This window comes from Rhinopithecus roxellana, chromosome 8 (assembly GCF_007565055.1).
Source record: "Rhinopithecus roxellana isolate Shanxi Qingling chromosome 8, ASM756505v1, whole genome shotgun sequence".
Lineage (NCBI taxonomy): Eukaryota > Metazoa > Chordata > Mammalia > Primates > Cercopithecidae > Rhinopithecus > Rhinopithecus roxellana.
The window spans coordinates 101,816,888-101,829,165 of NC_044556.1; the positions used below are offsets into that span (position 1 = coordinate 101,816,888).

Consider the following 12,278-nt stretch of genomic DNA (forward strand, 5'->3'; position numbering starts at 1 on the left):
TCTTATAAGGAGTGCACAGTTCACAATGGGTTTCATACTCCTGTGAGAATCTAAGAAGAATATAGAGAAAGATGAGGATCCTGTATAGGAAACATGGAGTTTTTAATTTCTTCTAATTTCCTTCTTGGATACACTTCTTTGGAAGATATTTAACTGACTTTTATCTTGGGTATAGATGAAGACCATGAGCTCTAGAGTCCAAATGCCTGACATCAAGGGCCTACTCCCCGCTTAGGGGAGCTGCTCACCTTGTTTATTGGGATGCTAAGAGTATGTTTGTCATGGTTAATAGATACCATATTACCTGGCAAATGGGTGCCCAACAGATGTTAGCTGTTGTTCCTCTTTTTCTGTTTCATAGATGTAATGGTGTTCTGAGGTTGGCAGTGAATTACATATGGATTTATATTGATGGTGAAGTAGCTTCAGTGAGGTTGGTTAGATATTCAAAGTTTGTTTATTAGTGTTTAAAGATCAAAGACATTGTTTCTAAAGTCTGAAGTTGAGTTAATCGCCTGCCTCAGAAACTTCAGTTGCTTAGCAGTCGGATGTTTAGCTCCTTGAATCGTATTTCTTGTTCCCCCTTTTTATATCATGTTGTTAAAATAAACATGCAGACATTGTTCCTGGCCAAAATTCAGTTTGCATTGCCCATTTGCTGAAAGGTGGGAGGATATCTGTAGTGCAACCTAAGTTCGTAGAAAAAAAGGTTTGGGAGGCTAGAAATGGACAACTGGATGATGTCATGGTAGAACCTTAAAGATTACCTGAGACCCAGATAACCTCTATCAGGGAAAGGAAACAATTATCACCTGCTTCTCATGGAAATGCCACCTCGTCATTGGGCATTGTGGTCGTTTGCCCACTCTGTGTGTTGTGAGACTAGCTGTGGGGTCACACACAAGTGCTTAATCAAGACATAAACAACCAGTACCTTACTTTGTGTTTTTTATGAACATTCAGTTTCTTCCTTTTATTGGGAACATGTAAAGATTTTGTTTCTTTTCTGTGAGGCTTGTATTTAGAAACCACTAACAGTAACAGAGTAGAGTGTAGGGGAAGACATCAATCACTACAGTCAGACATTTACATGCTCAAAGAGCCGACGAATTATCATGTGGGCACTGAATTGCCTTTACCCTGGCTTATGACTGCTGGCCCAAATGGTGTAAGAGCTTTGGGGCAATTTCTCATTTTAAGTCATACATTCCTTAGCAGTAGCCCCATATCCATTAAACATCTTTCGGTTGTCCCCACCAACACTCCTTTGTGTGTGTGTGTGTGTGTGTGTGTGTGTGTGTGTGTGTGTGTGTGGCTCATAAATTGATTTGGAAACCTAAGTTGTCAAAAAAAAAGTCCCAAAATTTATTTAAAGAATGTCATGAAATAGATGGCTTAAAACTCTGTTCTATGATTAATGGTTTATGAGGCAGTTTTATTTAGTTCAGTTTGCAGTGAAGACCGTTGGCACCGCATCTTATTGCATTTGTTTCTGATGTGTCTTTTTTTTTTTTTTCTTTTTGTAAATTTTAGATTGTGTTGCCTCCTCATCTAGAAAGAATAAGAGAAAAACTGGCAGAGAATATCCATGAACTCTGGGTTATGAATAAAATTGAGCTTGGCTGGCAGTATGGACCGGTATGTAGTTTTGAAATTTATCTTCGGATTCTGTTAATACATCTTTCTGAAAACATAACTTTTTCCCCCTTTTCCTGCTTTGGGGTGACATCAATCAATTAGATTGATGTTTTTCCCCCAACACATTAGTTTTTGTGCAGTTTTGCATTACTACATTGTTGTAGTTAATGGGGCTGACAGGCATTATTGGCAGGTTCACTGAAGGATGGTCTAGCTGCCTAGACAATGGAAAGTTATCTGTCTCTGGGCTGAAAGTTATATTTTCAAATCAAGGTTAACACATACAGATAATAGACATTGATTTTTAAGCCACTTAAAAAATCTCCGTGAAATCGAAAGTGAAAACTGAAAATGAAAAGAAGGCAATTTACTTTTCCCTCGCTGATGTTTCTTTTCTTTCAGTACCAATTGTGTGTAAAAGCAGGAGACCTCCGGGCAAACATTCCTAGTTGATTTCACAGGTGGAATGAAGGCTGAGAAATCATGACTGCACATGCTTCTAAATGATACTCTGCTAAAGATCTTAGTTTACAACTTAATAAAATTTAGATTTAAAGCAAACAACTTCCTGTATAATCCTAGTGCATATCGTATACTTGTTTGTGTCAAAACCATGGTAATACTTTCATTTGTATGATATTATTCTAAGTGTCCCAAAGGCTGTAACACTTTCTTATACCTGAGTGAATAGGGAAATTAATGTATTTACTCATCATAGTTTATTACATTGAGCTCTAAATAAAGAATACTTAATGTTAGTAGTAGTATCATGTGATACTCCACACTACTCAGTAATATTTATGTATTTATTCAGTGTCTTGCATTCTCACATACAGATTATTAGGTCAAATTGTCATCACAGTGAACTGGGTTGTATCATTAGTTCAGTTGTACTGGCGATGACCTAACGGAGAGTTCTTGCAGTTGCTAAATGCATGCCTTGGCAGGCATCACGTAACTAGTGAGGAGCAGCTCCAAGACTTGAATCGAGGTTTTCTAAGACAGAATTTAGAAAGTGACTGCAGGTCACTGTACAGCTTGCTGAAGCATGACCAGAAAATGGGATGTCTTGATTAACTAAATGATAGTTAGACATTTGTTACACCAGCAAACACTTGGATACCTAGTTTTGTGCTATATTCATCAATTCTTTTTTTTTTTTTTTTTTTTTTTTTGAGATAGAGTTTCACTCTTGTTACCCAGGCTGGAGTGCAATGGTATGATCTTGGCTCACTGCAACCTCCACCTCCTGAGTTCAAGCGATTCTCCTGCCTCAGCGTCCCAAGTAGCTGGTTTTACAGGCATGCACTGCCACACCCAGCTAATTTTGTATTTTTAGTAGAGACAGGGTTTCACCATGTGGCCAGGCTGGTCTTGAACTCCTGACCTCAGGTGATCTGCACACCTCAGCCTCCCAAAGTGCTGGGATTACAGGCTGGATGACAGGCACAACCAGCCTCATCAATTCTTAAACTTGAAAGATATGTATAAATGCTAAATAAAAGACTGAACCATCTATTAGTCGGTAGGAAGAGAGATGCTACAAATGTGTAAGTAATCAATTGCCAGAGGAATTACAGGCAACATTCCCCAGAATTTTCAAAAATAAGAAAAGATGTTTAGAGGCCAGGTAGATTTTTTTAAAAGTTCCCATAAAAAAAAAAAAAAAAAAAGAAATGTAAAACAAGCAGCAAAACCCCATATTGTAATAGCAAATATTTCAGTGGGTTTCTAAGATGATCTCTGTTGCGAACTCAGTAAATTCACCTAAATGATGATGTTTTCAGTGAAGTCTTAGGAGTGTTTCTTCTTTAAGAACTGACTAAAATATAAAGTCTCATTATTATTGATTCTTGCAGTTAAATTTAGTTCGGCTTGATACCATACATCATATTCCTGCCATGTTCAAGACACTCTTTGGGTTTTCAAGTACTAAACTAAAGGATAACACAGTACTGCGGAGCCTTCTTGTCCACAGTTGACTCAAGCTATCCTTTGCTGGGTCTGAGGCCAGCTGAGGCAACACTGGGCTTGCTGTACCTCTGGGGGAGACACTGAGCCCTCGGTCTGCTGCTGTTGTGTTAGCAGCTGCACCTTTCCTGGTGCAGGAAGTGTTCTCTCATCTAATGTATGATTTGCAGCCTGCTTATTTTCCAAGACCTTCCCTGGAACTCATTTTTGTGTAGTAGTTAAAATCCTTGACCTTGTGATGTCTGTTATTCTAGACTAAGATATGTGCCTGTTACTATGCTAATTTCATAAATTCATTAACATTTTAAATGAGGTTTTGAAATATTCAAGTATGATTTTCTTTGGAGCAATTTATACTTAGCTACCCAGCATGCTGGATTCTTTTTCCGAAGAAGTTATCATTTCTTTGGGATGTATTTCCCAGGAGCATGGTGCAAAGGCTCTATTTTATGGACTAACAAGGCAGATCCATCTATCATTTATTTGTCCCTTTAACATTCATTGTATGTCTGTTTGCCTTGTGTGTTTAGTACTGGGGACTCAGTTTTGAAAAGACCTTGATTTTTAAGGTACTGTGTTTGCCTTCTAGGCGCTTCCTGTTTAGTTGAATGATAGGTAGGCAAGCAATTACAGAGTAAAGAAGTAATATTTAGCTCTTCCCAGGGAAATCAGGGAAGGCTTCCAGGAGGAGGTAAATGTTTGATCCAAGGCTAAGGGATGTGTACAAGATAGCTGGCAATCAGAAAGCATGACCATGTAGTAGGCAGAGGACCTGGCATGTGTAAAAGCGAGGAGGCAGAAGAGACAGGACATTTGCCATGACCTTTCAGTGGTGCAGTGTTGCAAGAGGACACCTCTGCTGTGGTGCGGAGAAGAGGTGGGAAGCCATGCCATGTACGCAGGAAGTGTGTCACAAAAGGCTTTGGGAAGAAGATGTTTTTATTCTGTAGGTGGCTAAACAGCATGGAAAAATGCTTAGCAGGAAGGTGACAGAATTCTGTCTGCTTTCAAAAGAAGCTCTGCTGTGAATGTGGAAAAGCAGAGAGCCTGGAGGCAGGAAGAGGGGCAGGGAGAGGGCACAGGTACCGCAGGTGAGAGGCGACTGAGAGCCCTGCAGCAGGCATAGAGAGACGTGGTTACGGGAGGTGTTTCAGTGTTCATGTATGGGATGTCACAGGAGAAGGAAGGGAATCTGCACAGATTTCTGATTCCATTTAGACGCTTGAGAAGATGATGGTGTTGGTTATTCTCTGGTATAGAGAGTAGAGACAAAGTGGAGATGACCTAAATGGGGGGATTATCTCTGGGTTCAGCCACATTCATTTTATAAATGTTCATTTTGTGTTTCATTTGTAGGATTAGAGATTTAGGGTTTAGAGTTACATTACATAACTCAATTTCATTTTCAGAGTTCTGTAATTAAATAAGTATACCTAATATATGATTCTGTATAAGTCTTGTTCATTTGTAATGATGACCAGAAGGAAAGGAATAAATACATCCTTTCTAACTTGGTGACTGCTGAAGACTTGAAAAAAGCTCGCTCATGTTTGTGTACTTCTTATGTGGCATTTATAGGACCTGGTAATGATGCTCATGAAGTAATTTGTTCCCTGATAGCATATGGCCACCATCTAGGTGCTGCCATAGCATTAATGCTGATGCAATTTAGGTCTTTGAGAAGATAACAAACCTAATTACTAATGCAAGGAGAGAGAACATCTTTCTCATTAATTCATTCCTAAAACCTTGCATTTAATTTAATGTGATTGCTAATATACAGTTTCAAGGATTAATATAAAAACCACCTGCATATGATGCTAATGGATTTTGTGAAGGTAGTAGGGTGATTTGTGAGATCAAGAGTAACGTGCAGGGGGTAAAATGAACAGTCAGAGCCACCTCAAACTGTTTATGTCAGTCAGTCCTGTCGTTAATTGATGTCTGTAATCAGTGTGGTTCTATACATGAAAGATTTTCTTTTCCTGCTTGAAAATAAGTTGCAGATGTGATGTCTACTGTAGACCGAATGTGTCCCCCAAATCCATGTGTTTAAATGCTAACCCCTACTGTGATTAGGAGGTGGGGCCTTTGGTAAGTGATTAGGTCAGAGAGCGGAGCCCTCATTAATGAGATTAGTGCCCTTATAAAATAGGCCTCAGAGAGTGCCCCTGCTCTGTCCACCATGCAAAGACACAGCCAGCAAGAAGGCACCATCTCAAACGTAAGACCAACTCTGCTGGTGCCTTGATCTTGGAATGTCAGCCTCCAGGACTGTGAGAAACAAATTTCTGTTTTTCATAAGCCACCCGGTCTATAATATTTGTTATAGAAGCCAAAATAGACTGAGACAATAACCCTTTGCATTTTTAGTTATTGTTTTTCCCTTAAACATAAATGCTCTTATATAACCATTGCACAATTATAAAAATCAGGAAATGAAATATTTATAAAATACTATTATATAAACTATAGACATGATTTAGATGTTGGTCCCTTATAGCAAAAATAAATAAACAAATAAATAAATAAACCAAGAAATGAAACAAAAAAAAAAAAAGAAAATTACTACAAATTAAAACTAAGTCATTACCACACCCTTCTTACACAGGATTTATTTCTATTTATAAAACATGTGTCGAGTACCCAGGACATACCAGGAATGTTTAAGGTGTTTGGGACACATCAAAGAACAAAAGAGACCAAAATCTTTGCATTTTTGATCTTCTAATTCAGGGAGACAGACAATAGCCCAATAACTCAATAAATCCAAGCTGGTGGAAGGTGTATGGACAAAAAAAAAAAAAAAAAAAAGAGTAGGGTGGGCAGGCAGACTGTCCTCATTAGGCAAGTGGGAGGGGTAAACCTCACTGAGAAAGTAAGATATAAGCAAATGCTACAAGGAGCTGAGTGAGTGAGCCTGTGGGAATCTGGGGTAGGAGTCTGCATGGCGGGGGCTCATGGAAGCTCTGCCAAACAGAAGGGAAGGAATGAAGATAATGCCAGCTTCTACCAATGACCTCAGATATTCACTGCGCCTGAGAGGTTGTCGGGGCAGCTTTGAGGGGTTGATGATCTGGGTGTTCCTTCTTGCCTTCCACCTCCACTTTCCACTACACAGTTGAATTCCATTGCTAGTGCCTGGCGTTGGAGACTATTATATGTCAATTTCCTGTCCTGTTTCAGGTTAGAGATGACAACAAGAGACAACACCCATGCCTGGTGGAGTTCTCCAAGCTGCCTGAACAGGAGCGCAATTACAACTTACAAATGTCGCTTGAGACCCTGAAGTGAGTTTCTTAACTTTTTCAATTTTCCAATCTGTGTTTCCAAAAAACACAAAAACCAAAACACAAAAACAGGTATTGATGTTATCTATTAATTCAGCTGTGAAGTGATTTGTAATTGCAGCTAGAACTTTTGATAATGCATAAGTGGATTGGATCAGTATTTGTTTAGAATAAGACTTTGACCCTGTTCATTTATGTCCTTTCGTTCTACATCAGTATTTTGCAAAGGGTGTCCTACCTATGTTTATGGGAATTATGGATGATGAGGATTTTGTGATCTGTTGCGGGAAGTCAGGGACCCTGAACGGAGGGACTGGCTGAAGTTGTGGCAGAAGAACATAAATTGTGAAGATTTCATGGGCATTTATTAGTTCCCCAAATTAATACTTTTATAATTTCTTACGCCTGTCTTTACTGTAATCTCTGAACATAAATTGTGAAGATTTCATGGACGCTTATCACTTCTCCAATCAATACCCTTGTGATTTCCTATGCCTGTCTTTACTTTAAACTCTTAATCCCGTCGTCTTCTTCATAAACTGGGGAGGACAAATGTTACCTCAGAACCCTGTGAAGATTGTGTCAGCTGCACAGATTGTGTGTAGAGCATGTGTGTTTGAATAGTATGAAATCTGGGCATCTTGAAAAAAGAACAAGATAACAGCAATGTTCAGGGAACACCAGAGATAAGACTTCTGGCCGCCGGTGAGCCAGAGGGAACAGAGCCATATTTCTCCTCTTTCAAAAGCAATATTTCTCCTCTTTCAAAAGCAAATAGGAGAAATATCGCTGAATTCTTTTTCTCAGCAAGGAACATCCCTGAGAAAGGGAATGAGCCCTGAGGGTAGGTTTATAGATGGCCCCCTCAAGGCATGCTGTCTTTTGTGGCCAAAGCAGAAGGGATGAAATAAGCCCCAGTCTCCTGTAGCTCTTCCAGCCTTATTAGGATGAGGAAAATTCCCGACTAATAAATTTTGGTCAGACCGGTTGTCTACTCTCAAACCCTGTTTCCTGATAAGATGTTATCAACGACAATGCGTGCCCGAAACTTCATTAGCAATTTTAATTTCTCCTCGTCTGGTGGTCCTGTGATCTCGCCCTGCCTCCATTTGCTTTGTGATATTTTATTACCCTGTGAAGCATGTGATCTCTGAGACCCACACCCTATTCGTGCACTCCCTCCCCTTTTGAAAATTGCTAATAAAAACTTGCTGGTTTTACAACTCGGAGAACATCATGGATCCTGCCGACATGTGATGTCTGCCCTGGACACCCAGCTTTAAATTTCTCTTGTGCTCTTTCCCTTTATTTCTCAAACCAGCCAAAACACTTAGGACATAGAACAGAACTCATGTAACTATCGGGAGCGGGTTCTCCCGATAGTGATCTCATACAATACAGGTCCACAGAATGTGGGTTGTGGACCGGGACTGGGCCAGTCACAAATTGTTGCAGGTTTGTGACTAAATAAGATATTAAGAGTAAGTATTTATAAACTTCTATACCAATTTAGGCAAGCAATTTTACATATATTGAATCTAATAATTTAAGAAATGTGAGGTCATAGCCTATATGTCTTCATTTTGAAAATTCAATTTTCTCTAACAGTTTTATTGCATGATATCAGAAAATGAAACCACAATAGACCAAATATTAAAAAATAAATTAGTTCTTCACCATAGGTAATTTGGGAAGCACTGATTTAATATATTTAAAAGATGCTAAATTCAAAGAGTTAAATAATTTAAAAATTTTTGCTGATGGACTTTTCAGAACTTTGGGGTGAAGTCTGTTTATGGTTTTTACTAAACGTATTTGACCATAGCAGCCTCTTTTCAGAGCATACCTTTGAGGACTATTTATCTGAGCAACATATCTTTGGTTTTGTTTTAGTTTTTTAAGGAACCAAAGTCAGCTGGGCACAGTGGCTCATGCCTGTAATCCCAGCCCTTTGGGAGGCCAAGGCCAGTAGATGGCTTAAGCCCAGGAGTTTGAGACCATCCTGGGCTACACAGTGAGACCACCTGTCAACAAAAACTATAAAACTTTTCTGGGCATAACGGCACACACCTGTAGTCTCAGCTCCTTGGAGGCTGAGGATGGATTGAGCCTGGGAGATTGAGGCTCCAGTGAGCTGTGATCACACCACTGCACTCCAGCCTGGATGACAGAGCAGGACCCTGTCTCAAAAATAATAGTAATAAAAATAAATTTAAAAGGAGCCAGAGTCTTACTATGTTGCCCAGGCTGGTGAGCAATGGCAATTCACAGGCTTGACCATGGCACACTGCAGCCTCCAACTCCTGAGTTCAAGTGATTCTCTGGCCTCAGTCTGGGTATCTAGGGCTAAAGGAGCTTGCCGCTGCATCCAGCCTGAGCACATATTTTGAGAAAAGCTGCTGTAGAGTATTTTGTATCACCCTGTAAAGGCAAATTTGCTTTTTAGTGATTGTTGCCAATTTACTTCTTGATTTTGCCACTTAATTTTGCAGATGGAATAATGGGACTGCAGTGGAATAAAGGAAGAAATATAATTCCAAATTTTGATATAGAAAAGTAAAGAGAATATTTTTGCAAAGCCGGTAACTTTACTCTTGTCCTCTTTCCATCCTTGATGCCCTGTAGAACTGGATTTGTTCAAATAGATGACTTATCCTAGTATGTTTTTATATTATGTACAAAACTATACTTTAGTCCTTTTTGCTTGTTTCAGTTTTGTTAAGAGTCATAAGGAGTTATTTACACTGGAATTATTTTACCAGGGACCCAGAACACAAAACTTAAACTTCATTTCAAATTCTAGAATTTGGGTTCAGGTATGTAGTCATGAGCTCTGCCTAACAGTGTTTGGCTTAATGATGGACTACATATAGGATGGTGGCCGTGAGATTACAATGGAGCTGAAAAATTCCTATCACGACATCATGGCAGTCCTAACATCCTAGTGCAATGCATTACTTTTTCTATATTTAGATACCCAAATACTTACCATTGTGTTACAATTGTCTACAGTATTTGGTAAAGTAACATGTACAAGTTTGTAGTCTAGCTGCAATAGGCTGTATCGTATAGCTTAGGTGTGTAGAAGGCTTTATGATCTAGGTTTGTACAAGTATACTCTATAATGTTCACGTAATGATGAAATTGCCTAAAGACGCATTTCTCAGAGTGTATCCCCATTGTTAAGTGATGTATAACTCTATATCCTCAAGGATGCAGATTGTCTTGTAAATAAACACATTAGGCATAGATTGAGCTTAGGTTCTACTAGAAACTTAAAAGAAGAAGCGATATATACACATCAAGTAAGCTGAGAACCTAAAGGTTAAAAATGACAAGGTTTGCTTGTAATAAAGAATGCATAATGAGCCCTGTGTCCTGAGTACTTGGATTCAGCATCTCTGATCTTCCTTTGCGCTCTTGACATGAGGCTTTTATATTTAGCTTAGTAATTCATGGCAGCTTATTATTTCTTCATCTTTTACAACAGAATGTTTTATTGAAAGGTCGTGGTCTAACATAATTTAAATTTGCAGTGCGTTCCCTATCATTTTAGCAATTGACACCTGAACCAGCTATTGCAGAGAGTAAATTCTGGACTGTAGAAATCTCTGTATTTGCATTTAGCATGTTGTGCCTTTGGCTATTACATGTAATCCAGTGTCATACGTACCAGCTGCTGGTGGCTGGTTTGGTTAATCTTCAGACTGCACGTACTGTGGTTTTATTCTCTCTGATGAATGTAAATCACCCTCTTCACAAGCAAATGCTTAACATTTCTTTGTTGATTTTCTTATAGCTAGTTTATATGGTTTTATGATGGACTGATTTTTATTTATTTATTTACAAATCGAATTAGGGGAAAACACCTGTACTTCTCTAAGATTCATACCATGCCCAGTTCTAGGGGTTTAGAGAAAGTACAGTACGTTCTTCCTATATTTCCTTTATTCACTTATTTAATTGGCAGTCCCCAGAGCAGAGTAGGTAAGAACACAGACTCTGGAGTTGGGTCGTCTGGACTTAAGGCCTTGTTCCACCAAAGAAATGTTGCTGGAGTCACTCAACTCCTCTGAACCCGAGGTTTTGTTCTCCTTAGTAAAATGAGGATCATAATGTATTTTCTTCATGGATTTATTATAGGGACTAATAGGATATTGATAAAGCCTTTAACAACATATGTCTGACCGAGGAAGCATAGTGTAGGTTTTTTGTTTGTTTGTTTAATAAATATATCGTAGGAGGGTGAAATCTTTAGAAGTTCCAAATAACAAATAAGCAAGAAATTATTTCAGAATATCCCTTATTTCGGGGTGAGGAGTGATTTAATGAAATATGAATGTTGGGTGCTGTTTCTGTGATTTTTAATGTAAATTGTTGACAATGACAACTTACTTTAGACTTCCATCAGCATCATCTGTGTATCGTACAGTACTGCAAAATTGGGACACTCTCAGAACAGCACAGCTTGGCAATCATGCCTGCCAGATGCCCCTTAAATGTGATCAGTGTTACCAAAGGTTCAATTTCTGGTTTAGTTTTTATTATTTTCCAAATTCCAGATCTTAATTTCTGAATAAGCAGTTCACATTTTAGAAATAATTGATATAAGGATTTTTAATCAACATATAATACACATTCATAGAATTTATTTCTTTGGAAGTTAGCAAAAATATGGTGACACTACAATGATATTTTTTCCCCTAGCCAAGTATTTTTCCTGAAAATTATTTTTAGATGATGTAGTGTGCTTGTGCATGTATGTGGCGAAGGGTGGGAGGAATAGTAGGGACCCAGGACACAGGGATGGAGAGGAAAGCAATATGGAAGGGAGACAAATAACTGAGAAGGGGAGAGGTGGAATTTTTGTTCAAGACAGCAAGTTAGTTTCTCATACCTCTTTTCCTCTTTCTCCTCCCCCCACTTCCTCACCCACCCCTTCCTCTCCCCTCCCCTCCCTTTTTGTCCTTCCTTCCTTCCTTCCTTCCTTCCTTCCTTCCTTCCTTCCTTCCTTCCTTCCTTCCTTCCTTCCTCCTTCCTCCTTCCTTCCTTCCTTCCTTCCTTCCTTCCTTCCTTCCTTCCCCTCCTCCTCCTTCTCTTCCTTCCTCCTCCTCCTTCCTCCTCCCTCCTCCTCCTCCTTCTTCCTCCTCCTCCTTCTGCCTCTCCCTTTCCCTCTCCTCCTTCTCGCTCTTCTTCTCCTCCCTCTTCTTCTCCTCCCTTTTCTCTTTCTGCCTCTTCTCCTTCCGCCCTTCTCTTTCTCCCTCTTCTCCTTCTCCCTATTCTCCTTTCCCTTCTTCCTCTTCTTCTCCTCCTTCCTCTTCTCCTTGCCCTACTTCCTCTTCTCCTCCTCCCTTTTGTCATCTTTCTCCTCCTTCTCCT

At 39.3% G+C, this 12,278-nt stretch overlaps 1 protein-coding gene across 4 annotated transcripts in view; it reads left to right on the plus strand.

Annotated features, from left to right (window-relative positions):
- The window catches only part of RYR2 (ryanodine receptor 2), a 793,619-nt gene that overhangs the window by 468,098 nt on the left and 313,243 nt on the right, over positions 1-12,278 (plus strand). For all 4 annotated transcript variants that reach the window (XM_030936088.1, XM_030936090.1, XM_030936089.1 and 1 more), the window contains exons 23-24: positions 1,534-1,638; positions 6,796-6,899. In XM_030936088.1, the coding sequence (XP_030791948.1) occupies positions 1,534-1,638; positions 6,796-6,899 (209 nt within the window). The remainder of the gene's footprint in view (positions 1-1,533; positions 1,639-6,795; positions 6,900-12,278) is intronic.